The sequence below is a fragment of the Thalassophryne amazonica genome, chromosome 3, assembly GCF_902500255.1.
Source record: "Thalassophryne amazonica chromosome 3, fThaAma1.1, whole genome shotgun sequence".
NCBI classification, from domain to species: Eukaryota; Metazoa; Chordata; class Actinopteri; order Batrachoidiformes; family Batrachoididae; genus Thalassophryne; species Thalassophryne amazonica.
Window position 1 is genome coordinate 89,994,578 of NC_047105.1, and position 27,712 is coordinate 90,022,289.

A 27,712-nucleotide genomic window follows, 5' to 3' on the forward strand; every position below is an offset into this window, starting at 1 on the left:
TGGCGAGCAGGTAATAACATGTATATTACAGCAGTGAGATCCTTTAAGCTCCATGCCTGATGCGTGCTATGACGCATTACTGCACGAGCCCACGGAGAGCCGCAGTGGCTCATGGTACTTTTGGTTTGATTGTGCAGTGTTCACTGTATATGATGAATGTGTGCCACATACATGTTATTACATATCACATTTCCTTTGCTCTCCCTGGCCGGGGTCCAGTAGAAGTGGATATCCCACAACATGCCGGCAGGCTTTGCTGTGACTGATTGATCTCAGAGCTCAATCAACCGCGATCAGATCATTACAGATGCTGTTTTGATGCCATGAGAATATGTAGACTGCGATCAGATTGCATATACGAGTAGACCGCTGTCAGATGTGCATTCCATCTCAATGGTGCCAAAAGTGTTTTTAACATGTGCAACACACTCGGGACAGCCGAGCGAATGGGACCAAATATGTGGATGCTCACAGACTGCAATCCGTAGGTCTTCAGACCGCAAGTCAATATTTCCCAATTGTGGCCGGATGTGTCATTCTAATGCAATTCAGCCTAAATCAGCGTATGTGTGATGGGGGTATCAGCATCAGCCATAGACAGGATGGGATGAATCTTCACTATATTTTGCAGGTGGAAGAAAGCAGTCCTCATAATATCTCTAATATGGAAGTCAAAGGACAATGTTGGATCAAAAATTACCCCAAGGTTCCTCACTTTGTCAGATTAATAATTTCTAGCACAGTTGGCCTAAGAGTGAGCCACAGGTCCTGAAACAGTTTTGTTGGTATCAGATCAAATAAGCAGGTTGTGCTTTTTGTTCATGTTACGAGTTTCATCAGCACACCTAGTGAGATACTATCAAATTCTGTAAATCTAGGTCAGAGGTGGGCAACTTGTTCCAGAAAGGGCCAAGAGGGTGCAGGTTTTCTTTGCAGCCACTGACTCCACCAGGTGATTTCACTGATTAATATCACTTTGAGCAGATGGAATCAGTTAATTAGTGAACTCACCTGGTGGAGTCAGTGGCTACAAAGAAACCCTGCACCCTCTTGGCCCTTTCTGGAACACGTTGCCCACCCCTAAACTAGGTCATACCTCAGTAATGGCGCGCACCTCAATAGCAGGGTGTAGTGGCTGAATTAAGGCATGCTGGGATATGTCTAACCTAATGTCTTATATTTTCTTCTCACAGTAATCTAAGAAATCGTGTGCTGTAAAAGGAGAGTGACATTAATATTAACTGTGTTAGTAGGGTTGTCTGAAAAAAAACGGTTCACGTCCGAATCGTGATTCTTATTTATTACGATTCTGTTTTGATCCAAAATGTCCAAGAATCGATTTTTTTTAAGCATTTTTTAAACATAATCTTGCTTACTCGCTGCGTGTACTGTTTGTCAGGCAACGGCTTCCGTACTACCGCGTCCGCGCGAGGGGGGGGGGGGGGGTCCGGCGTGCTTCAAACACTCGTGCGGTGCAGAGTTCAGTGGCTGTAGCTTAGCATGGCGGACGAAGAGCTAATTCAGCCAGCACCGTCTTTGCTGAAGGCAAATGTTTGGGTGCATTTTGGATTTTATTATTTGCTGCGTAAGAAGGAGCTTGACATGACTTATGTAGTGTGCAGAATCTGCAAAATGAAAGTCAAGTACTTCGGAAACACTTCAAATTCGCAGCCCACATGCTACGCTATCACCCGGAGCTAAAAGAGGGGAGCAGCGGTCTCTGCCGACTACTGACCAGCGCTTCGCTAAACTGCCAGCCAACTCCGAACGAGCAAAGCAAATAAGTAAATTTACATCTAGAATCACTTGATTAACCTTGTAAAGCTGCATTTTCTTAAACATAAACATTTTTAAAGTAATATAACTATTTCTCAGAGCTCTTTGAATCGAAAATCAATTCTGAATCGAATAGTCACCCCAAGAATCGGAATCGAATTGAATCGTGAGTTGCTGTACGATTCACATCCCTATGAGTTAGTTATTAATCCCCTTTGGGAAATTGCCACTCTGCATTTAATTGTGTATGTTATTTCACACTGAAAACCAATCTAGGGCTGCTTGCAGCTTCTCAAATGTGATGATTTGAAACATCTCTGGAATTTGGTCTGATGTCAAAGAACAGTGTGAAGACGTTGCTGTTGAAAATCACAATATTTTTCTGTCTTTTTTCTTTTACCCCCTAATGCTGCGTTTACACATCGGCAAGACGCGTTAAAAATGTCATATTTGCATAATTCTTGGCACATTCCTGACATTCTTACCATGACTTAATGCATCTGAATAGGTTTCTTAATAGTGTGTGTTGGTGCGTGATATTTGTGACTTTCGTGGAGCATGTTTTTGGCTGTCAAGAAATCTTCCACAAATGTCACGCACCACCCTCATTTCACCTCATGTCATGGAGGTCACAAATGAGCGTGTTGATCCGTCTTGATTAGTGGTGATCCTTAGTAGAGCGTGACAGCATTCTTCTCTGACATGCGCAGAAACCCTGTTGCACTGCATTCAGTTTCATTGCTGCAGTATGCTGAAGGACAGTGATGCCAAGTTAGCTAAAAGTTTTGTTCCAATGCTCATCAGTGTGCTCCTGCAGGTGTTCCACCTGCTGCATGTGCCTGATGTTTGGGAAAACACGTGAGACGAAAGCCGCGTGGTGCCACACATCTGACTCTCACAGTCTCCTCGTCCTTTCTGCGCCACTCCATGGCACAGAGCCCAACTAAGCATGCAGTCACAAAGTTCTTCTGGTGTGGATTTTTAGGAGCAAACTGGAGCGATCTGAATTGTTCAGCAACTGACGGCTGGATGAATATGGGAGTGTGTGTGTGTGGAGATTATTCGCCTCATTCAAAACGTGACAGAACTTAACAATGCGCTGTTACGCGCAATAGCGTGCAACAACGCGGAACATTATTCTTGACCGTGCGTAATGGTTCCTGATAATTCTCCAGTAATGCGTGCCATTAATCGTAATACGTGGTCACAGGTTGCAGCAGTTCCTGAGGGCACATGACGCCTCTGCCCTGAATCATCACATTCGTGATCAGCGGCCAAGAATGTGTACTTCGTGGCATTCATGACTTGCCGTCGTTATGTGTAAACGCAGCTTAACAAATAATTGACTCAATAACAAGAGAAGCAACAAGAGCAATCAGAGATTTCTGACATCCGGATCGCCTCCACAATTCAGTGGAGTCTTCCATGCTCTAATATCTATCTGTGGTGCAAATTTGGTGAGAACCTCAGCAAAACAATGTTGGCAGTGTGGTGGCCGATCAGTGTGCATGCCTCCAAACAGAAGGTGACCACATGTGGTTATTCTCTACGTAACACAGTATCTAGCACAAAAACCTGTGCCAAATCCACAAGAAGATCCATATTGGATTTGCTGTGGCAACACAGAGTGAAAAACTGAGAACTGAAAGAATTTATTTAAGTAATTACTTTACCATGGCAAATAAAATTTGCTGTTCTGTGCAATCTGGTGTATCGAAGTTCACCACATGCAATACAGTTTGCCCTCAATATATGTTGTTTTAATGTGAAGGGTTACAAGATTACACCATTTATTGTTTTTTGAGTAACTGGCTACACAAGTTGGCTGGGCTGGACTAACTCATTCACTCACTCATTGACATTTTGGCTGTCTAAGTCCTACCTACACTGTGACCAATAATCATTACGAGAAATGATTATTGGTAACAGTCCAACTCATGGAAATAAACAGTATTACCAGAGTAAACATGATGACAGTACTACCACATAATTACCTCATAAAGGGCAACATCAGTCATCAATCATGAAGTTGTGTTTTGTTTTGTTTTCTTCCAGAAAGGTAGTGCAAAAGATGCACAGTCTGAGAGTGTCTCAGAAAATTGAGACTTTCAACCAGGGCTTTGAACCAGGGACCCAGAAACAGGGACCCTACTAATCCCATGAAATAAACTTATCGTGTATTTAAAGCAAAGCAGTGTGTTTCTTGTATTTTTAAATGACACAGTGCTGTGTTGTTCTCAGCCTCACAGAGAAGCCTGCACAAACCCACTGCTGGCCATTGATTTTCTGAGGAGCAAAAGCTATAGTCCTCACATGACCATAACAATAATTGCAAACCATAACCATGGCAAGGCTGCACTACGTATGAATGTTATTAATACGTCTACGTACGAACAGCCGCTTCCTAAAACCATTCACACATTGAGTAAATATAAAGTCTTAATCGTCGTTTCAGTCGGATTGATCATCACAGCCTGACAAGAAGATCTTGTTTTGGAAGACTACATCTGGGAAACACTTTAATTTCTTATTGTGGAAATTACTTAAGAAACACAGCGTTTTTAAAGTCCCTCAGTGTTTGTCTGCTCCAAGTGTGTTTCTCAGACCGAACCAGAGGACTCCAGTGCTTTGTGCCATCAACAAGAAAAATAAGTTATTTTAAAAGTTGAAATATATTCCCACCAGTATTAAGCCATGTGATATATGTATGTTCAGCATTCTGCTCGCAACAAAAATAAATCCTATTTGACCCACCAAGACAAAAATAAAAGCATAAAAGGCTCGCAGCATGGGAATGCGTACAGATTCTGGCCACCATAGAGTAGAAAATGAAGTAATGTACCATTTTAAAGGGTACTGTCTGGAGTATTAACCTGTGAAGTTTTAGAGCTTAATACCTGCTCAGACTCAGCTGAATCAACATTCAGATCACCTCGCTGCAGGCAAAAAATGCATTTTTGAAGATTCTTGGACCACACTTTGACTAGCCTACTTCCTTAAAACTAATACTCTTCCAATGGCATGTCCGCATTTCTGTTCCAATACGAGATACAAAAAATGTGACGTACACAAATACGTGACGTACAGCAACTGAGAGACATATGTTGGAACTGTTAGCTACTGCTTGAACTGTTCAAACCAAGATGTATTGTGAGTACTAAACAACAGTCCACTCTAACTCATGACATAGCTCCAAGCTGGTTCTCTAACAAGTGGAATGCTACAGAGCGTGACGTACACAAATTGTGACGTACCATGTCTGTGCATTATTAATGGACTGATATCAAATACATTCAAAGAAATCCATGACTAAGTAGTAACTACATCTCAACTATACCTTAACTAGTGACATTCAGGAAACAGCTGCCCGGCATCATTGGTATGTCATCTCTGGGGTGCACGTTTTTGTGATATACAAAAATGTGATGTACTCTGTGACAGGAAACAATAAATGAGTGTGTACATGTTCCCATGCAACAAGCCAAAAATGACCTGAATAAATGCAGCGTTTTTAAAGAAGTCCATTGATGCTTGTCTGCACTGAGTGTGTTTCTCAGCGTGAAACACAGGACAACAATACCTTGTCCTGCCAATGTCAGGTGTAAGTGAATCTCACCGGGTCTTCTTCTTCATCGGTTGAGTTTAATGGTGGTTTGCAAACGAACATAGTGCATTACCGCCATCAACTGTTTAGGTGTAGAGTATTAATGGAATCTGACAGCCTCACCGGGTCATTGTAAATGGAAATCTTTTCAAGAATGAAGTAAATCACGGTATTAACCGCGAACCATTATTTTAAATAAAAGTTTCTGTTCCACAAACACAAACCAATTCAAAGCCTTGCTTTCAACAACTGTTTTTTTTCTTTGTGTGTGCGCGCGCATGTGCTGTTCACCTGTTTGTCCACAGCGTTAGTCATTCTTAGTATCTCTGCCCTCGTGCACCTCTCTGCAGGCCCAGGGCTCTGGTTACCATCCGTCTGGCGACAGCACAGTCGGTCTTTGGACGTTCTTTCACTGGCTGGATGAACTCTGGAAAACAGCACAAACAGTTTGATCCACATTCACAGAAGAAAGAGCTCACAGAAGACTTCAAGAGACTCTCAAAAGGGCAAATTTTTCTATCTCAGTTATGAATGTCTTTGCAACCAATAACAACTAACACAAGTAGATTACAGGACTTAGATAAGCTAACGGTCCCCACACAGTGTGATTCTGATAGTCTGGTAAAATCATATGTCATACTGTGCAGTTGAAATTTTTAACTTTTTTCTCAGGCTTGCCACCGTGTGTTGCACTGATGTATCCTGCGTCCTCTGCTTGGTGGCCGAGATATGTGTCCACAACACATACCCAAAAAGTTAAGAAGAAAATACCAATAGTACTTCATTCACTGTCCACAACATCACACCAGGACTACACATGATAAAGACATGTTGTATTTTGTCTGCATCCTATCACTCTGCACTGTGTTGATCACAGACTTTCCAGGGATTTGAACCTGGAACCTTCTGCATTGAAACCAAGCGCATTAACCACTTGGCTACCACTCCTGCTACTTGGCTACCACTCCATCATCTACAGTCCACAATATAATCAGAAGATTTAGAGAATCTGGAGAACGTTCTTCATGTAAGTGGCAAGTCCGAAAACCAACATTGAATGCCTGTGACCTTCGATTCCTCAGGCAGCACTGCATTAAAAACCAACATCATTGTGTAAAGGATCTTACCGCATGGGCTCAGGAACACTTAAGAAAACCACTGTTAACACAGTTCATCGCTACATCAACAAGTTCAAGTTAAAACTCTACCATGCAAAGCAAAAGCCATACATCAACAACATCCAGAAACGCCGCCGCCTTCTCTGGGCCCGAGCTCATTTGAAATGGACAGATGCAAAGTGGAAAAGTGTGCTGTGGTTTGATGATTCCACATTTCAAATTGTTTTTGGAAATCATGGACGGACAAAAGAGGGAAAAGACCATCCAGATTGTTACCAGCGCAAAGTTCAAAAGGCAGCATCTGTGATGGTATGGGGGTGTGTTAGTGCCTATGGCATGGACAACATACATATCTGTGATGGCACCAACAATTCTGAAAGGTACATCCAGGTTTTGGAGCAACACATGCTGCCATCCAAGCAGTGTCTTCTTCAGGGACGTCCCTGCTTATTTCAGCAAGACAATGCCAAGCCACATTCTGCACGTGTTACAACAGCGTGGCTACACAGTAAAAGAGTGCGGGTACTAGACTGGCCTGCAGTCCAAACCTGTTGCCCATTGAAAATGTGTGGCACATTATTGTCCTCAGTTCCCAAACACTGATGAATGTTGTTAGAAGGAAAGGTGACATAACACAGTGGTAAACACTCCACTGTCCCAGCTTTTTTGAAACGTGTTGCAGGCATCCATTTCAAAATAAGCAAATATTTGTACAAAAACAATAAAGTTTATCAGTTTGAACATTACATTTTTTGTTTTTATGGTGTATTCAACTGAATATAGGTTGAAGAGGATTTGCAAATCATTGTATTCTGTTTTTATATACATTTTACACAATGTCCCAACTTCACTGGAATTGGGGTTGAATATGAATGATCACAATGAGATACAGTAGTGTTCAGAATAATAGTGCTATGTGACTAAAAAGATTAATCCAGGTTTTGAGTATATTTCTTATTGTTACATGAGAAACAAGGTACCAGTAGATTCAGTAGATTCTCACAAATCCAACAAGACCAAGCATTCATGATATGCACACTCTTAAGGCTATGAAATAGGGCCATTAGTAAAAAAAAAAAGCATTTAAGGGGTGTTCAGAATAATAGCAGCATCTGCTGTTGACGCTACAAACTCAAAACTGTTATGTTCAAACTGCTTTTTTAGCAATCCTGTGAATCACTAAACTAGTATTTAGTTGTATAACCACAGTTTCCATGATTTCTTCACATCTGCAAGGCATTAATTTTGTTGGTTTGGAACCAAGATTTTGCTCATTTACTAGTGTGCTTGGGGTCATTGTCTTGTTGAAACACCCATTTCAAGGGCATGTCCTCTTCAGCATAAGGCAACATGACCTCTTCAAGTATTCTGACATATCCAAACTGATCCATGATACCTGGTATGCGATATATAGGCCCAACACCATAGTAAGAGAAACATGCCCATATCGTGATGCTTGTACCACCATGCTTCACTGTCTTCACTGTGAACAGTGGCTTGAATTCAGAGTTTGGGGGTCATCTCACAAACTGTCTGCGACCCTTGGACCCAAAAAGAACAATTTTACTCCCATCAGTCCACAAAATATTTCTCCATTTCTCTTTAGGTCAGTTGATGTGTTCTTTGGCAAATTGTAACCTCTTTTGCACGTCTTTTATTTAACAGAGGGACTTTGCGGGGGAATCTTCCAAAATAAATTAGCTTCACACAGGCGTCTTCTGTCACTGCACTTACAGGTAACTCCAGACTTTGATCATCCTGGAGCTGATCAATGGGTGAGCCTTTGCCATTCTGGTTATTCTTCTATCCATTTTGATGATTGTTTTCCATTTTCTTCCACGCGTCTCTGGTTTTTTGTCCATTTTAAAGCATTGGAGATCATTGTAGATGAACAGCCTATACTTTTTGCACCTGCGTATAAGTTTTCCCCTCTCCAATCAACTTTTTAATCAAACTACGCTGTTCTTCTGAACAATGTCTTGAACGTCCCATTTTCCTCAGGCTTTCAAAGAGAAAAGCATGTTCAACAGGTGCTGGCTTCATCCTTAAATAGGGGACACTTGATTCACACCTGTTTGTTCCACAAAATTGACGAACTCACTGACTGAATGCCACACTACTATTATTGTGAACACCCCCTTTTCTACTTTTTTTTTAACTAATAGCCCAATTTCATAGCCTTAAGAGTGTGCATATCATGAATGCTTGGTCTTGTTGGATTTGTGAGAATCTACTGAATCTACTGGTACCTTGTTTCCCATGTAACAATAAGAAATATACTCAAAACCTGGATTAATCTTTTTAGTTACATAGCACTACTATTATTCTGAACACTACTGTAAGTGTGCACATTCCATCCTCAACACCTGTTTTGTTTTGTTTGTTTGTTGTTTTTTAGCAATTCTTTCTGTGCTTGGACCTCAATGTGTATCAGACTGACCTCAGGATACCCTGCCTGTGCAACCAATGACTGGAAGTTGTACTTCATTGGGACCAAACCAGAACTGGACACAGACACCAATGGATTTAAAAGTTTTTAGTTCAATAAAGGACTCTGTTTTTGTTGAGCTTCTGTTTTTTTTCTGTCTGTTTTTCCTTTTTTTTGTTTGTTTGTTTGTTATGAAATTCTTGCAAAATATGTAAAAAAAAAAAAACAACAACAAAAACCTTGTAACTATTAGAATGGCCTAAGCAGTGGGTCACCCCTCTGAGCCTTGTCTGCTTGAGGTTTCCTCCTCATTATCACCAGGGTGGGAGTTTTTCCTTACCACTGTCACCTGTGTGCTTGCTCGGGGTGGGAGTTGGTAAGGTTAGACCTTACTCATGTGAAGTGCCTTGAGGCAGCATTGTTCTGATTTCATGCTATACAAATAAAATAAAATTAACTGAATTGAATGTACACCAGTGGAGCACAAGGTGACAGCAAATACACACCATACAAACTCACACATAATGGATTCAGGTGGACCAGTGAATTCTGTCCATTATAATCAAAATCTGCTATATGTATAAAACAGACAAAATCCGTTTATATGTATGAAATGGACAAAATTCATTATGTGTATAAAACAGATAGAATCCATTACATGTATGTAATGGATCAACTATTGTGAGGATACCTGATGTCCCCACAGCCTGGGGACAACTGTTGTGTAATGATTGGTGATGCTGCCCTGGATGTTGTGACTAAAGCTATAACATGATAATAGAAGGCAGTTTGAGTATTGCCTTTGTCTCTTCATAGCTATTAGGTCATCTCAGAACTCTCACATTCTAGCTGCTTAGTCAGACATACATATCCCAATAATCATGAGCAACCCGAGATTTCTGATGTCTGCCAATCTGGATCCGGATCACCTCCAAAATTCAGTGGAGTCTTAGATGCCTTAATATCTATCTGTGGTGCAAATTTGGTGAGAATCCGTGAAGTAGTTGTGACGTAATCCTTCAAAGCCTATATAAAGTGAATCTTGATCCAGAATCTGGATCCATCCGGATCACCTCCAAAATTCTGTGGAGTCTTCTACGCCCTAATATCTATGTGTGGTGAAAATTTTGTCAAAATCCGTGCAATAGTTTTAATGTTTTTATAGTTATCCTTGGTTATTACATCCTTGGCGGATGCAAAAACTGTGGCACGACTGCCTACAACCTGTTAGAAAGCCCATGTTTGTGGGCGGCAGTGATCAGATACTGAAAGATCTTTATTAGAACCTCTGTGGCGATGGATGATCTTCCAACCCGTCTTACTGACACTTACAAATCAACTCACCATTTTATCTAAAATGACACCGTGTGGTGCGACCCTCAGTGTGTATCTGTCATACCTGCACGTCTCACAGCCTTGCTTTTGGATTTCTTACTCCCTACAGCCAAAGCACGTGCTTTCAACAGGGGGTGAGAGATGGAGAGAGCACTGAGCGCTGCATGAGACAGAGCAAACAGTCAACTCCTACTGAAAGAAATCTACACTTCACATTTTACTACCAGCACACCTTCATCACGCAGCGAAGCCTCTTACCTGCTGACTCACTGCAGAAAACACCAAGAGCATGTGTGTTGTCCACCCATTTGATTTTCATTCCACCATCACTGTAACAACCAAGAACATACTTTGTAATACATCACTTACTTACAATCATCTCAATTTAACTTAAAGTGGACAAAGCTAGGGCCCAAATTTCAATGTTTTGTTGTATTGCAAAAATAAACTAATTACAGCAAATGTGTTTCTCATGTCTGAGTGAGTCAATGTGTACTGAGGGGTTTTTACAATCCTGATTAAAAGGGCTGAAGGCACAAAGTGACAGAGCTGTAGAGGGTTTGAAGGTTCAAGCAGACGGCTCACACCTGTATTCTCTGAAAGCATCCAGAAGGTCATCTGTTTTGAACATGGATGGGAAGTCATAAATTTCGATCACGTGTCCAAACTCATCTGAGCTGTTCCACACCTTCTCATAAGTGGAATAATCGTTGTAGACATCCTCAATGGAAACATCCGCTGCCTCTTTCAGATGTGCCCTTATCTGAAATGCCAAACATAGTCAAGTCACGCTGTTAACCCCTAAAATGATACAAATTGTGAATTGTCCACAAACCATGAATTGTAAAACATAAATACTGAAAAAGTATCTCCCGAAACGTGAAAGCACATCTCGCAAAACTTGAATTTCACAATTTCACACAATTTGGTGTATGTGCTTGGCTGAGGAGCCAATGGTGCGAAGCTAGCATCTGTGGGATTATGACTGCCCCCCTCCCACTTTCATTGCACCAAGGGGATTTGTGCCACCCCTTGACTCGCATGCACGTTACTCTTTCACGTTCCCTATTAGTGGGTGAACAATCCAATGCTTGGTGAATTCTGCTTCATGATGATAGGAAGAGTTGACAGAAGGATCAAAAAGTGACGCTGCTATGAACGTTTGGCCGCCACAAGCCAGTTATCCCTGTAGCAACTTTTCTGACACTACTTGCTTAAAACCCAAAAAGTCAGAAGGATCGTGAGCCCCCGCTTTCACAGTCTGTATTCATACTGAAAATCAAGATGAAGCGAGCTTTTGCCCTTCTGCTCCACGTGAGCTTTCTGTCCACCCTGATTTTGCCTGAGGACACCTGTGTTACCATTTTGACAAGTGTACCGCTCCAGTCAAACTTCCTACTTGCCACTGTCCCTGGAGTGGGTCATGCCCAGCGGGGCCATGCACTTGACACCAGAACCGACAGCCTGCTCGGAGCTCGCCTCCCTGGGTGTAATAACCTCATCCACCCCACCACCCACCCAAAAAAAATAATAATTTTGCAGAGATAGGGTTTGTTGATCAAGATTTCCTGAAGCAACTGATCCGTAACTGAAATCCATAAATGACTTAAACTGAAAGAAAATATATATCATGAATGATATTCACGTTTTGCGACTTACATTTTGCGAGACCCTGCATTCACGTGTTTTGTGAGATATTTTATTCTTAGTTTGCAGCAAAATTATTAACTGTTCACGGATATTCAGTTTGTGCAAATTTTCATTAATGGTTTGCAAATAATTGACGATTTGCGGCAGATTCATGTTTTGGGGGACAAAACACACCTTCATACGGTGTGGAGGTTAGCCAGAGAAATACTAAGCACTGAGAAGAGCGGTCCTTATTTATCTTCTTTATGCAGTACTTAATATTGCAATCACACTGCAGGTGTTCTATGCACATTTACCTCAACAGTCAATTCATAAGTGTCAGTGCTTGTGTTTTCATTATGGGAACTGTGTGCCAAGTTTTCCTCCTCCTCCTCCTCCTCCTCCACCAGAGTCATGGCACAGAGGTATGCTGCAGTTTGGTTCACAGTGAGGTGGGGGCTGTTATCCAGCACCAAATCCTGTGCTTTCTCCTGGTGACCAACTAGTGAACAGTCTTCAGTGTGGTCAAAGACACCGTCAGCTCCACTGGGCAGGGAATCCTGCGTGCATGCAGATGAAGCCCCTTCATCCTTTGTACAGCAGGAAGAAGAGCCGGATGAACTGCTGATACACCCGCAGTTACCAGAGGCAGGATTTACAAACACTGTGCCTCCTGAAGGTCCCGCAAGGTTGTGTAAGGAAAGTCTCTCCCGAACAGCTCTCGGCATATAAAGAGGTTTGTCTGGCCTCCTGGGTGCTTTGTTTTGGAGTGAGAGTGATGATTTAAGTTTCGCAATTTCTCCGATCATCTGTTTGCCTATTGAAGGCTCCTCACAGAGGCCATCATTGCTCTCCAATCACTGTCTTCATCTGCCTCATCCCTACAAAAATAAAGAAACCATTACAGAGGATCTATTTCTGACTTGTTCAACAAGAGACAACTTAAATATTAGAAATGTAAAAAAAAATGTAGCAAAAAACAAACAAAAAACGAACTGTATAACAGCTACTATCATGTTGACCACAGCTCAGTGTTTATCCAGGATCCTCAGATGAAGATGATGAGCCTGGCTTCGCACCAAAGATCTACCATTGACTGAATGCTAGAATTGTAAATGCTGAACACAAGTCCATGTATCAGCAGTGTTTCTCTGCAGCCTACACTGAGTTTCACAAAGAGTTTCTCTTGGCTGCCCAGGCTGCACCCTGGGGCATCCTGTTCATTGGTGGGATCCCAACAAGTTGTTGGACATCATAGCTGGTCCATGCACAAGTACTGTGACAGCTCCTGACACTTCTCATCAGGGATGAGTTGTGGTCCTACCCTGTCAATGCTTACATGGACTCTGTGTTGTTAGGGTTGTGGAGAACAGCAGTTTTGGTGCCTTTCTCAGCAAGAAAAGGCTTACTGACCTTGACTTCATGGCCAGTAGTGCAATTTTTGTGGAATCAACAGATTCATTGATGCAGCACCTGAGAGTGTCTGGGTTGGTGATTGTCCTGGATCAAAACCAAGATCCAGGCATTCAATGACTTCTTAGACTCAGCCATTTGAATTGTATATGTATGTGGTGAAAGTGTCAAATTTGTATATATATTAATTTTATCTTGGCATGTCTGTTTCCTTGGCCTTTGAGGTTGAGATATGCCTGGGAAGAGTTTATGGAGTCATCAAGTTCCTGGACAGAGATGCCTGGTGAGTCAATAAGTATGCAGGCGAAAGAAGGTCCAACTCGCTATGCTCCTGGTGCTTCCTGTCTTACTGTATGATTGTGACTTGGATACTAACCAGTGACCCCAGGTGTTGACTGAATGCTTTGAAACAAAGTCTCTCTAGAGAATCCTTGAGTACCACAGGAATGACTTTGGGTCAAATGAAATGTTACTTAGTGAGACTCAGATGAGGAGAGTCAGTTGCGTAGTGAGGGGCTGTCAGCTACAACATTTTAGACATGTGGCACAGTTCTCTGGGTATCATTCAGCATAACAGATACCTCAGTGCTGACAATGGGGACAACAATGCGGAAAGGGCCAAGGGGACACACACATTTCCCCTGGCTGCAGAAAATAGATGGCTTCTTTCAAATAGTGGGCATGGACTGGTTCTCTGCCTGTGTGACTACAGCACCAGCACCCCTCCCAGTCCTGAAATTTATATGTAGACAATCATTTTAACATTGTAAAGATAACATTAAATAACTAACCTCTTTGACTGGACTTTCTGTGACTGGGGAAGAAGTTACAGACATGAAGAATACATGTTTATTTTTTTAATCATAGCAGTGATTAAAAACAGTCACATGATTGCTATCCATTTACAAGAGGTCACTTTATGCTCTTCACTTTTCCAAATGCTTGTCAGCTCTGAGTGTGTTTTCACATGGAGCTCTGGGACCACAGGATCTGGATGATAAAAATAATCTAACAAAGCAGAAAATGAAGTAAGTCTATATGTATTTATATATTCATATTTTTAAGCTTATAACACATTAGGAGGAGTTTGTATGATTTTGAAAACATACTGTGTTGCATGTATATGAGTTACATGAATGTAGGTGTGTATGTCCACTTGTGTATGCATGTGTGTTTATGCATGTGTGTTATGCAAGTGCAGTGAATCCATGTGAGGAGTGCAATAAACATAATGAGATTCATGATAAATGTGAGGAGTCTTATCTGTGTTTTTCATACAAGAAAGAATGTCAAAGTTAGCTTTGATTCTCCTGTGTGCCTTCTGGCCAATTACAACTGAAATGTCATACCTTCTTTTTAAGAAAAACTGTCTCTGTGCCACTCCAATGTACTTAAGGGTTCTAAAAATGGAGGGACTATGCATAAAATTAGTAATAATTTTGAAACAATCAGAGTAATATCTTATTTTTGTTAAATCACTTGAATTCAAGCAGAAACTTTGAAACCAATTGCATGAATTACCACCATGAATGCATGTATGATCTGATGATATTTTCTTTTGATTCGCTTCCCTAATATACAGTCAATCCAATTCATGCGTATTGGTATCAGATGCTATGGCAACAAGCTTGTGAACATGTCCTGTTCAATAGAATATAAGAATTTTTCCTGAAGTTATTTTTCCCATACCTAAATCCTCAGTCTGCCAAGGGAAACGGCACTTTGAGGCATATCCAAGTAAGTCATGCATGAACTCCTTGTACTGCAGATGGCACAGATCGAGAGACAAATGTCTGACCAATGACTGATTTTAAAGGGGTACCAAATCAATATAAGAGGAATCCCCAAAATTCTGCAAACTGTTATATAAAGTAGAGATGTTGGTTTATCCATCTTGCAATTTCACTAAAAAGGCAGGTGGCGCTAAACTTCCTTAAATTGGGCAAGTCGAGTACTTTGGCCTGGTGGCCAGCGCCATCAAGACCCCAATGTTTTTTTCAGGTTGCATTAGATAGAGTAGGGCCTATATTTATTGATAACATTGAAATCTTCTTGGGGTCTTGATGGCACAGAAAGTTATGGCCCTTTAAATACAGCCAATTTCGCAAAATGACCAGACTTTGAACGCCCCTTATATTCAGCGCCATCGATCTCCCCAACAAATATGTATATAAGATGAAAGAGTTTGCCTCTCTGTGTCATTTCATAGTTAAACTACCTTGAGGGCTTGATGGCGCTGAATGTTACACCACTTGAAAGATGGGAATTTAATGAAATATCAGCTTTTGCATATTTTTGCCTTGAAATTTGATGACTCCTGGCAAGGTCACTGTTTGGTTTTTGGTCGAGAAATTTTGGGAAAGTTCATTTCTTGGTAGGTTCCATCTCTGAGCCAAGTTTCATTGAAATCCAAGCTCAGCTTGAATCACATCCTAAACCTGCCTGAACTTTAAAATATTGCCTCTTAATCTGGTTTAGACGTGTTTCCAATACTGTCTCTGAAAAAGTGTCCATGTCATGTCATGAAAATGTACCTTGTAATTTTCCACTCATCAATACATTACTTTTTCTCCTCCTTCCATTTCCACGTTGCCATTCTCACTTTTACGGTTTTCTGTCCCACACAACAGAGGCCAGTGTAAATCCCTTCTCAGTCAATAAACAGAATATATACAACAAGAAAGGTTCTGTACCATAGATGGACCCGGCTCAAATAAGGTATTTTTTTAATAAGCCACATACTGAATAAAGTAATAATTAAAAAATGCATATGATCTGTGAAAATTTACTACCTGAGCTGAGAATAACAGACCACCACCCTACGGCAGAAGATCTCTCCTACAGAGAAGGAGGTCAGCTCTGGCACTTCCTCTATAGTCTTGTGGATCAGGTAGCGCAGCCTACTGGGTAGATGAGGGAACACGAGTACACTGGACAGGGACACAAATGACATTACGAAACACATGGACAGTTAGAGGGCCTCATGTTATTCTAACAGGTAAAAGAAACCTCATTTGTCAATCCATCCTCATAACTTACACCTACTGTGTCATTACTATTACACTGAAATAATCAGATCCAATTAATTTCACAACTGTTGAAAATTTTTTAATACTTCTACTTGCGTAGTTGACAGTGAATTGCTAACCTCACCTTTTGTGGTTGCTCTTCCGTTGGTATATTTCAAGCTCATCCATGACTTGGTGCACAAATGCATTTTCTTGCTTTGGGAGATAAATGCCATCAACACAAGGAAACGCCAGGGTGGACGGGGGGGTTCTGTTGTGGTAATATAAGTAAAAAGATGAAGAAATTATGCAATATTATATTAGTTACATAACTAATATTAGTTCACTTGCGTTAAACAATTTTGTTAACATTAGGCCTGAGTGTTTCATGCATGGCCAGGGGCCTGTTTCAGAAGAATGTTCAGCAAGATCAGATGTGAAAACCTGAAGTTAAGTTTAAATGGTTAAACTCTGAGTTTTGGTTTTAGAACAAGGGATTATAATTACTTCAATCAACTCTGAGTTAAGTAAATCTTGTAAAGGACATGTCTGAGGAGATAAAAAGTAGGGATGTGGGTCAATTCTTAGAGCATCGGGATATGGACATTTGGGACACTTGTGAATCAATCCAAAAATGTCAAAAATCAACTTTGTAAATCTTAATTGCAGGGGTGGAATGCAGGTGTGGCCACTGTTAACAAGCACTTTTCACATTTGTTAACCCGTATTTTACTTTTACTCACGTCATTATTTTGAGCCAGCAAAGTATTTTTTTATTTAAGTATATTTTCCATATGGTTTATTCCACAAGCAGTTACAAATCTGCAGATGCCTGTGCCAAAAGCCACTGTGATGAACAGAAAGGACCATCTGTTTCTGGACTGTGGTGAATTTTGTACACGACCGAACAAGAGCACCTAGCAAGAATTCTGGCTGCATCCCAACAGCTTTTACTTTAAAAACAAACAAAAAACTAAAAATCAAAACAGAACGCTGTTATGCATCTAAAGAAACTTTTGCATGACAGCAATATCAGCAGTGCAAAGTTTTGTCATGTCACAATGAATATCTTGTGTCAGTTATTCTGAGTCGTGAGTACAACTGCATTAGCGCAGCACAGTGTGTGTGCACATGGCTGTGCATTGCAACAATGGTGCATTAAAAATGTTTTTCCTTGTACTATACTGGAGTGGTAACAGTCCAAAGTGGAGTCAGTCACGTACAGGAGCTCACACCCTACACATGCTATACAAAACCAGCAAATAAAAATGTGGCCTGGCTTATCAAGAGAAATTTCACACACACACACACTGTGCGTGTGTGAGAAGTGGTCACAGAAGTGGTTCTGTATATATTGGATGTTCCAATCATCAGTTGTATGTACGTACACACACACACACATATATACATACACATATACGAGGTCTATTATAAAAGTATCCGACCTTATTATTTTTTCAAAACCATATGGATTTGAATCATGTGTGATTACATCAATCAATCAATCAACTTTTTCTTATATAGCGCCAAATCACAACAAACAGTTGCCCCAAGGCCGTCTCCACATTGCAAGGCTAAGGCCATACACAACCATGAAAAACCCCAACGGTCAAAACGACCCCCCTATGAGCAAGCACCTGGCCACAGTGGGAAGGAAAAACTCCCCTTAACAGGAGAAACCGCCAGCAGAATAGGCTAGGAGGGGCAGTCTTCTGCTGAGACTGGTTGGGGCTGAGGAAAGAACCAGGAAAAAGAGATCGATCACTAATGATTAAATACAGAGTGATGCATACGGAGCAAAAAGAGAAGAAACAGTGCATCACGGGAACCCCCCCACAGTCTACGTCTAAAGCAACATAAACCAAGGGATGGTCCAGGGTCACCCAATCCAGCCCTAACTATAAGCCTTAGCGAAAAGGAAAGTTTTAAGCCTAATCTTAAAAGTAGAGAGGGTATCTGTCTCCCTGATCTGAATTGGGAGCTGGTCCACAGGAGAGGAGCCTGAAAGCTGAAGGCTCTGCCTCCCATTCTACTCTTAGACATCAGACATGCTTGAACCCTCGTGGGCATGCGAGAGTTTTTTCACGCCTATCGGTTACGTTATTCGCCTGTGGGCAGTCTTGATTGAGGAGTCGCCCACCCTCTCGTCGATTTTTCATTGTTTAGGAATGGCTCAGAGGACTGCTGCTTTTGTTTGATCAAAATTTTTTCAAAACTGTAAGGCACAACTGAGTGGACACCATTCGATAAATTCAGCTGGTTTTCGGTAAAGATTTTAAGGGCTGATGAGAAATTTTGGTCTGGTAGCGCTTCGAGGCGGCAGCGTCTCGCCGTTTCAAGTTGATAACTTCCACATTTCAGGCTCTGTTGACCAGTAAAGTCATCAGAGAACAGAGAACTTTCAGAAGAAGTCGGCATGAGGAGTTTATTCGGACATTCCATTGTTAACTGACATTTGTAATGAAAGAACGTGCGGGCAGAGTAGCATGTCGGGCCGGACCCGACCGCGGGGGGTCGCGACAGGAAAAACACCTCCGTTGGAAACCTTAACGGGCAAGTTGGAACATGCCCAAGCTGTTAAACAATTTCTCAGTTACTCACTTGTTGAAAGCCATCAAAAGCCGCCTGAATTTACAAATGGTTTTGGAACACAGAGGTGTTTATCCTGTCGCGGCGCACACAGATTTGCCGAGTCGTCATGGAAACGACTCGGCGAACTGTCTTTCATTACAAAATGTCCTTAACAGTGGAATGTCCGCATAAAGTCCTCATGCCGGCCTCTTCTGAATCTTCTCTGTTCTCTCACGACGTCCCTGGGTGAATATTAAACCTTAAATAGGATGTTTTTCAGGTCGAAACAGGCCGACGATGGCGCCTGGAAGCGCTGCACGATGTCTCCGCTCCGTGGGAAGTCCTTACACCGACAGAACACCCCATAATCTCTCATCACCCGTTAAACTTTTCACTGAAAACCAGCTAATTTCTCGAATAGTGTCCACTCGGATATTCCTCACAGGTCCAGAAAAAATTTGGATAAAAGCAACGTGCGCCATCTCGAGCAGCGTGTGAAACAAAGGAATTCAGCCGAGAGGCGGGACCACATCTCACTCAAGGCCTGCCCCAGGGAAATGACGTCACCGACGCATGAAAAAACTCACGCATGCGCACGAGGGTTCAAGCATGATTGGTGTAATCGCACGTCATTCAAATCCATATAGTAAAAAAAAAAAAAGGGTCGGTTTATTATTCTAATAGACCTCGTACATATATATATATATATATATATACACATACATATACACACATACATACATATATATATATACATATATATATTATATACACGAGGTCTATAGAAAAGTATCGACCTATTATTTTTTTTCAAAAACCATATGGATTTGAATCACATGTGATTCGCGTCAGACAAGCTTGAACCCTCGTGCGCATGCTTGAGTTTTTTCCATGCCTGTCGGTTGCATCATTCGCCTGTGGGCAGTCTTTGAGTGAGGGAGTCGCCCACCCTCTCGTCGATTTTTCATTGTTTAGGAATGGCTCAGAGACTGCTGCTTTGTTTGTCGTTGTTTCATTGCCAGGAAATGGCGGAATGATTTGGGCTTTTTTTTCCATCAGAATTTTTTCAGAAACTGTTAGAGACTGGCAGCTGGAAACCATTAGAAAAATTGATCTGGCTTTCGGTGAAAATGTTACGGGCTTGGTAGAGAATAAGGAGTGTTACTGTCGCTTTAAGGACGGCCCCCAGCGGCTGTGGGGCGCGCCGTGCTCCAAAGCCACCATCGACAGGCTGAACGACCATTTCATTTCTAAACGGATGGCTGTCTGGATCCGTGACCATCGTGTGCCATTTCTCTGGTTATCACAAGAGCTGGACATCAACCATTTTCCGGCAGATTTCACTTTTAACAAGAAATTTTGTCATGGAAAGCCGAGCGGAGGCTTCGCACGTCACGACCGATTTGCTACTGGAGCGAGACAAAACCACCTCCGTTTTGGTCTCACAGGACGGCTTTGAGATGGTGTTCAGACAGCTGTCGATGGTTTTTCCATCGAGTGACTATCCGAGAAATTGTGGATGTGCCTGGACATGCCAGAACATGTCCCGTGAGGCTTCATCACGGCGTTACTGTGCGCCATGCGGCACCGCCGCAACACGCGAAGCCGCCGCTCCTCTTTCCATGATAAAAACTCCTGTAACAGTGGAATGTGCCGTTCATTTCCAAACTGGACGCTGTGTTTTATCCGGGACGTCGTCTGACTAGCACAGGAATTGTGAAAAGACGTGGACATCAGCACTTTTTCGGCACATTGAGAAAGACGTGCGGAGGAATTCCGTGCGGAGGAATTCCGCGCGTGACGGCGGTGCCGCATGGCGCACAGCAACGCCGTGATGAAGCCTCACGGGACATGCTCTGGCATGTCCAGGCATATTCACATGGTTGATCCTCATGGATCTACTTTTTCCTAAAATAATATAAATATACAGCACAACAAAATTAGCATAGACTCTGTTCCAAATATTATGCCAACATATCTGACCTTAAAGCATACAAAAATAAAGAAAGAAATTAGTTATTACACAGTTCACTTGACCTGGAAGCAACTCTAACATGCCGAGTGATAAACAGCTGAAGTCACAACTTCAGAACCACATACTTTACTGATGGACCCATATGACTTTCTTTCTATAAATCAAATCAAATCAAAATTACATCTGTTTAAAAAACAAAAACAAGTCTATGGCTGAAACCTAGCATTACCTGCCACATGCTTGTAATTGGCGTTTAGCTGCACAAACATCATTATATAATCTTTAAACTCTCACCTTTAACTTTAAACTTGTTTTGCTTTCACTCGAAGATTAGCTTCAGTTAGCCTCCTTTATCTTTCTGCTTCTAACTCTGTGAAACTCTGTGTGTGGTTGCTCTCATCTGCGTGGCAACTGTCACTTCGGTTCAAAAGGTCTATTCATTCCAAAAATTCTACAAACTGGAACTCTACATATACTGTAAAAAAAAAAAACACTCAATGTTAGCTACAATGCTCAGTGCTGCGCTGCAAATGTTTTCTTTGTTGTGTTGTTGTTGTTATTTTGGTTGGAAAACGACTGTCATGTCATACTGCCCCTTCTGGACAGGAGGGTGGACGAGAAATGATTCAGAATATGCATGAAAGGAGGCCGCCCCGAAATATCCAATGATTGATGATCACAATCATAATAATCAAGGCTGCACGATTAATGACATCGCAGTGTAGTGGATGTGAATACACTGGGAAAGGTGTAATTTAAATAAATACAAGTGCACAATTCATCCAATCTTTTGACTTAATCTACTACTCTATTATAAAATAATTAAAATAGTTTTACATGTTTAGTTATAATTTCTTTGCCTTCATTTCTGAAATTTCAGGTGATGTAGGTTCTTTGTTTTGTTTTGGAGTTGAGCAAAACGTAAATAAAAAAATTGTATTTTGTTTATACTAATTTTTACAATTTGAGAAGAAATATTGCATTTAGCTTGCTGAGGTTTAACAAATTCATTTTTAATTTTCATATTTGAAATTTAAAAAATCTCCCCCTTGAACTGCCACTTATCGTGGTTATAAAAAATAAAAAATAAAATACTACTACATGTACAATTCAATTGGAATTAAGTTAATTAAAATTGCAAGTCTAATTTCATACATTTATATATTTTAAAAAACATACCTGTAAGAACAATAACTTATTAAAGTGCTGTAGTGCATTGCACATTTCCTACAGTTCTTCTTAGTTCTACAATTGAGTTCATAATGCTCACATTTTTGTTTTGATTTGAGCCACTCCTTTAAATGACTTCTGAAAGCTTTAAAGCTTGGGGCCTCCCTCACTGTAGTTGGCAAAGCGTTCCATTGGGCACTGCCTTTGTAAAACAGAACATTTTGTGCAAAAGCTGTTTTTCACACATACACTTCACAGTTCCCTCTACTCACGGCTCTGGTGACCCTCGGACCAGTTGTTCTATATTTAATATAATTTGCAACAGGTGGAGGAGCCAACCATGTAAAGTTTCAATTTAAATCTGCAGTGATTTAAACCATTACTAAAGAAACCTAATGTTGACCCTATTGAAAAACTATACGATATCAAATCTAACATTTTGCACTAAATCTGGAAAAGGTGGTTTCACGGCAGCTCGTGGACCACCTTACTGAGACGAATCTTTTAGCCACTGCAGTCTTCTTTACAAAATATCATTCCAGAGACAGCCCTCACTAAAGTGGTGAATGATCTTCTGCTTGCAATGGATTCGGACACCACAACGGTTCTGGTGCTGTAGATCTTAGCGCTTGTGTTTGATACCATGGATCACCATATTCTACTTGATAGGCTGGAGAATCATTTTGGGATTACTGGGAGTGCACTTGCGTGGTTTGATGCTATACCTGACCAATCATTTCTCACTGTGTTTTGTACAATAACACTACCTCTAACCTTAGTGAAATGAAATTTGGGGTTCCACAAGGGTCTGTCTTAGGCCCCCTGCTTATCTCCCTTCGTATAGCATCTTTAGTGCACATATTGCGGCTTTTTGGGATTACCTTTCATCGCTATGCTGATGATACTCAGTTATACATGCCGATAACTGCTGGTAATCTCATCCACATAAAATCCTTAGAAGATTGCCTTGCATCAGTGAAAAGCTGGATGTCTAGCAATTTCCTACCTTTTAAACTCTGACAAACTGAAATGTTGTTTCTTGGTCCAGTGAGACATCTGCATCAAATTGACCAGTTAACACTTAGCCTAGGCTCGTGTGTCATTATCACACCAAAGTGAGGAACCTGGGCAATTTTTGATCCTATGTGTCCTTTGACCTCCACATTAGAGATATTATGAGGACGGCTTTCTTCACCTGTGAAATATAGCAAATATTGTCCATTCTGTCTATGGTGATGCCAAGACCCCTGAATTCATGCATTAGTTTCTTCTAGACTGGACTACTGCAATGTTCTATTTTTGGTTTACTGCAGTCCAGCATTAGGGGTCTCCAACTGGTTCAAAATGCTGCTCTCAGACTTTTGACAGGAAGCAAATGTTTGACCACATTACACCCATTTTGGCATCTCTTCACGACTTCCTGTCCCTGTGAGATCAGATTTTAAGGTTCTATTACTACCTATAAAATTATCCACGGACTAGCACCTCCTTACTAGCTGACTTAATTAAACCCTACGTACCAGCGGGCTGTGCGTTCTCAGGGGTAGGGACTACTTTGTATCCCTAGGGTGAATAAAACGTCGCGGGTCACAGGGGCTTTCTCCGCCCGTGTTCTGTGGAATGATCTTCCTGCTCAATAAACAGTCAAGATTCTGTAAAGACTTTCACACTTGTAGAGTTTCTGTTGGGAAGGTGTCGTGACACGGACCCACAACAGGGGGCGCTAAGGAATGGACAAGGATAAGCCAACGAGTAACAATTTAATGTTGTGGAAACACACAACGGAATACAGACAGAAATATGGATTGTCAATTATACACAGGTGACGGTGGGCAGGCTCGAAGATAGAAGACCTCTGGCGAGAGAAGAGCTGATTCCCACACAGCCTCCACCACCAACGGGCCTGAAGAACACGGAGCCGCCAAGTCCGAGTCCCCAGGTGGCCTCTGCCTTCGGCTGTCGACCCTGGTACTGCTGGCAGAGAACAGAGAAATCCAGGTGAGTGTGAATCCGCACACTCAGTAGTCCACTCACAGATAAATGTTCTTTAAGGAGGGAGCACCTCCACCTCCCATCACACACTCGTGCAGCTCCTGTGTAACCACTTAGCTGGTATGGAGCGTGATGCGAAGTCGTCGCGGTCACGCCCTTACTCCAGATCTGATAAGGACACCACAGGGCAAACGGCTGCAAAGAAGAGTTCAGTTAGCAGAGAAATTACCGCAGAGGTTGCCTCTTGGTTGCTGATTTCTCGGCGGGGAGGTGGAGTTGTAGTCCGGCTTTTATGGTGATGTGGAAGATGAGTGACAGCTGGTGCAGATGATGAATGACAGCTGTCACTCTCCGTTGCTCCGACGCCCTCTCGTGCTTGAAGCCCGCACTCCAAGCAGGGCGCCATCTGGTGGTGGTGGGCCAGCAGTACCTCCTCTTCAGCGGCCCACACAACTGGAACCCCCCCTCAACGGGCGCCTCCTGGCGCCCGACCAGGCTTGTCCGGGTGACGGTGGTAAAACTCAGCCAGGAGGGCCGGGTCCAGGATGAAGCTCCTCTTCACCCAGGAGCGTTCTTCAGGTCCGTACCCCTCCCAGTCCACCAGGTATTGGAAACCCCGGCCCTTCCGACGGACGTCCAGGAGCCGACGCACAGTCCATGCCGGCTCCCCGTCGATGATCCGGGCAGGAGGCGGTGCAGGTCCAGGGGTGCAAAGTGGTGAGGTGCGATGGGGTTTCAAACGGGACACATGGAAGACGGGGTGGATCCACAGTGAAGCTGGCAGCTGCAGCTTCACTGCGGCCGGGCTGAGGACCTAGAGGATGGTGAACGGTCCAATGTAGCGGTCTTTGAGTTTTGGTGACTCGACCTGGAGCGGTATGTCCTTGGTAGATAGCCACACCTCCTGCCCGGGCTGGTACGCAGGGACCGGGGAACGCCGGTGATCCGCATGGGCCTTGGCCCTCGTCCGAGCCTTCAACAGGGCAGAACGGGCGGTCCGCCACACCCGGCGACACCTCCTGAGGTGGGCCTGGACCGAGGGCACTCCGACCTCTCCCTCCACAAGCGGGAACAATGGGGGCTGGTACCCCAAACATGCCTCAAACGGGGAGAGGCCGGTAGCAGACGAGACCTGGCTGTTATGGGCATACTCGATCCAGGCCAGATGGTTACTCCAGGCCGCCGGGTGCGCGGAGGTTACGCAGCGAAGGGCCTGCTCCAGCTCCTGGTTAGCCCGTTCTGCCTGGCCGTTTGTCTGGGGGTGGTACCCGGACGAGAGACTCACGGTGGCCCCCAGCTCCTTACAGAAACTCCTCCAGACCTGCGAGGAGAACTGGGGACCACGATCCGATATGATGTCCGATGGTATCCCATGCAGAAGCACGACGTGGTGGACCAGGAGGTCTGCCGTCTCCTGGGCCGTCGGGAGCTTCGGGAGGGCCACGAAGTGGGCCACCTTGGAGAACCGGTCCACTATTGTGAGGATGACGGTGTTGCCCTGGGACGGCGGGAGGCCCGTGATGAAGTCCAGGCCGATGTGGGACCAGGGGCGATGAGGCACCGGCAGGGGCTGGAGGAGGCCCGTGGTCCTCCTATGGCACAGGTGGTACAGGCCTGGATGTAGTCCCGGACGTCGGCTTCCAGGGACGCCCACCAGAAGTGCTGCTGGACAACTGCCACGGTCCTACGCACTCCGGGATGACAGGAGAGCTTGGACCCGTGACAGAAGTCCAAGACGGCAGCTCTGGCCTCTGGTGGGACGTACAATCTGTTCTTAGGGCCGGTCCCCGGGTCTGGGTTTCTTGCCAGGGCCTCCCGGACGGTCTTCTCCACGTCCCAGGTGAGGGTGGCCACGACAGTGGACTCGGGGATGATGGTCTCGGTTGGATCCGACAGCTCAGCCTTGGCTTCCTCTTTGTGCACCCGGGACAGTGCGTCCGATCGTTGGTTCTTAGTCCCGGGGCGGTATGTAATCTGGAAGTCAAAGCGCCCGAAGAACAGAGACCAGCGGGCTTGCCTGGGGTTCAGCCGCTTGGCGGTCCGGAGTACTCCAGGTTCCGATGGTCCGTGAAAACCGTGAAGGCAACGCCGCTCCCTCCAACAGGTGTCTCCACTCTTCAAGAGCCTCCTTCACCGCGAGGAGTTCCCGATTGCCCACGTCATAGTTGCGCTCGGCTGGGGTCAACCTGCGGGAAAAATAGGCACAAGGATGGAGAACCTTATTGGACTCCCCGCTCTGGGACAGCACAGCTCCTATCCCTGAGTCAGAGGCATCCACTTCGACAATAAACTGGCGATCAGGGTCAGGCTGCACCAGAACTGGCGCAGTCGAGAACCGACGTTTCAACTCCTTAAACGCGGCTTCGCACCGATCCGACCAGGTGAAGGGGACTTTAGTGGAGGTCAGGGCAGTCAGGGGGCTAACTACCTGACTGTACCCCTTAATGAACCTCCGGTAGAAATTCGCAAAGCCGAGGAACTGTTGCAGCTTCCTTCGGCTTGTTGGTTGGGGCCAATCTCTCACCGCCGCAACCTTGGCCGGATCAGGGGCGACGGAGTTGGAGGAGATGATGAATCCCAAGAAGGACAAAGACGTACGGTGGAACTCGCACTTCTCGCCCTTCACGAACAACTGGTTCTCTAACAACCGCTGTAGGACCTGACGTACATGCTGGACATGAGTCTCAGGGTCCGGAGAAAAGATGAGTATATCATCCAGATATACGAAGACAAACCGATGCAGGAAGTCCCGCAAGACGTCATTTACCAAAGCTTGGAACGTCGCAGGGGCGTTCGTGAGACCGAACGGCATGACCAGGTACTCGAAGTGACCTAACAGGGTGTTAAATGCCGTCTTCCATTCGTCTCCCTTCCGGATCCGAACCAGGTGGTACGCATTCCTAAGATCGAGTTTAGTGAAGATTTTGGCTCCATGCAGGGGCGTGAACACCGAATCCAACAGAGGTAATGGGTATCGATTGCGAACAGTGATCTCGTTCAGCCCTCTGTAATCGATGCATGGACGGAGTCCGCCGTCTTTTTTGCCCACGAAAAAGAAACCCGCACCCATCGGGGAGGTAGAGTTCCGGATCAGCCCGGCAGCTAAGGAGTCCCGGATGTAGGTCTCCACTGATTCGCGTTCCGGACGTGAGAGGTTGTACAGCCTGCTGGACGGGTACTCAGCGCCCGGGATCAAATCAATGGCACAATCGTACGGTCGGTGCGGGGGAAGTGTGAGTGCCAGATCTTTGCTGAAGACGTCAGCAAGATCGTGGTACTCCTTTGGCACCGCTGACAGATTGGGGGGGACTTTGACCTCCTCATTAGCCGTCATGCCGGGTGGAACCGAGGATCCTAAACACTCCCGGTGGCAGGTTTCGCTCCACTGCGACACAACCCCAGACGGCCAATCAATCCGGGGATTGTGCTTCACCATCCATGGGAACCCCAAAATCACGCGGGAGGTAGAAGGTGTTACGTGAAACACGATCTCCTCCCTGTGATTCCCAGACACAACCAAGGTCACGGGCTGTGTCTGATGTGTGATTAATGGAAGTAGGGTGCCATCTAGTGCCCGCACCTGCAATGGTGACGGCAGAGCCACCAGGGGGAGCCCTACTTCCCTTGCCCATCTGCTGTCCAGCAGATTCCCTTCCGATCCCGTGTCTACCAGTGCTGGGGCGTGAAGGGTTA

The 27,712-nt window shown here is 43.8% G+C and overlaps 1 protein-coding gene across 1 annotated transcript in view; it reads right to left on the minus strand.

Moving 5' to 3' along the window:
- The window catches only part of r3hcc1 (R3H domain and coiled-coil containing 1), a 46,626-nt gene that overhangs the window by 10,172 nt on the left and 8,742 nt on the right, over positions 1-27,712 (minus strand). The window contains 8 exon segments of the mRNA XM_034167601.1: positions 5,672-5,807; positions 10,326-10,421; positions 10,520-10,590; positions 10,849-11,024; positions 12,208-12,746; positions 12,749-12,771; positions 16,096-16,233; positions 16,457-16,582. Coding sequence (XP_034023492.1) covers positions 5,698-5,807; positions 10,326-10,421; positions 10,520-10,590; positions 10,849-11,024; positions 12,208-12,746; positions 12,749-12,771; positions 16,096-16,233; positions 16,457-16,582 — 1,279 coding nt within the window. The 3' untranslated portion in view covers positions 5,672-5,697.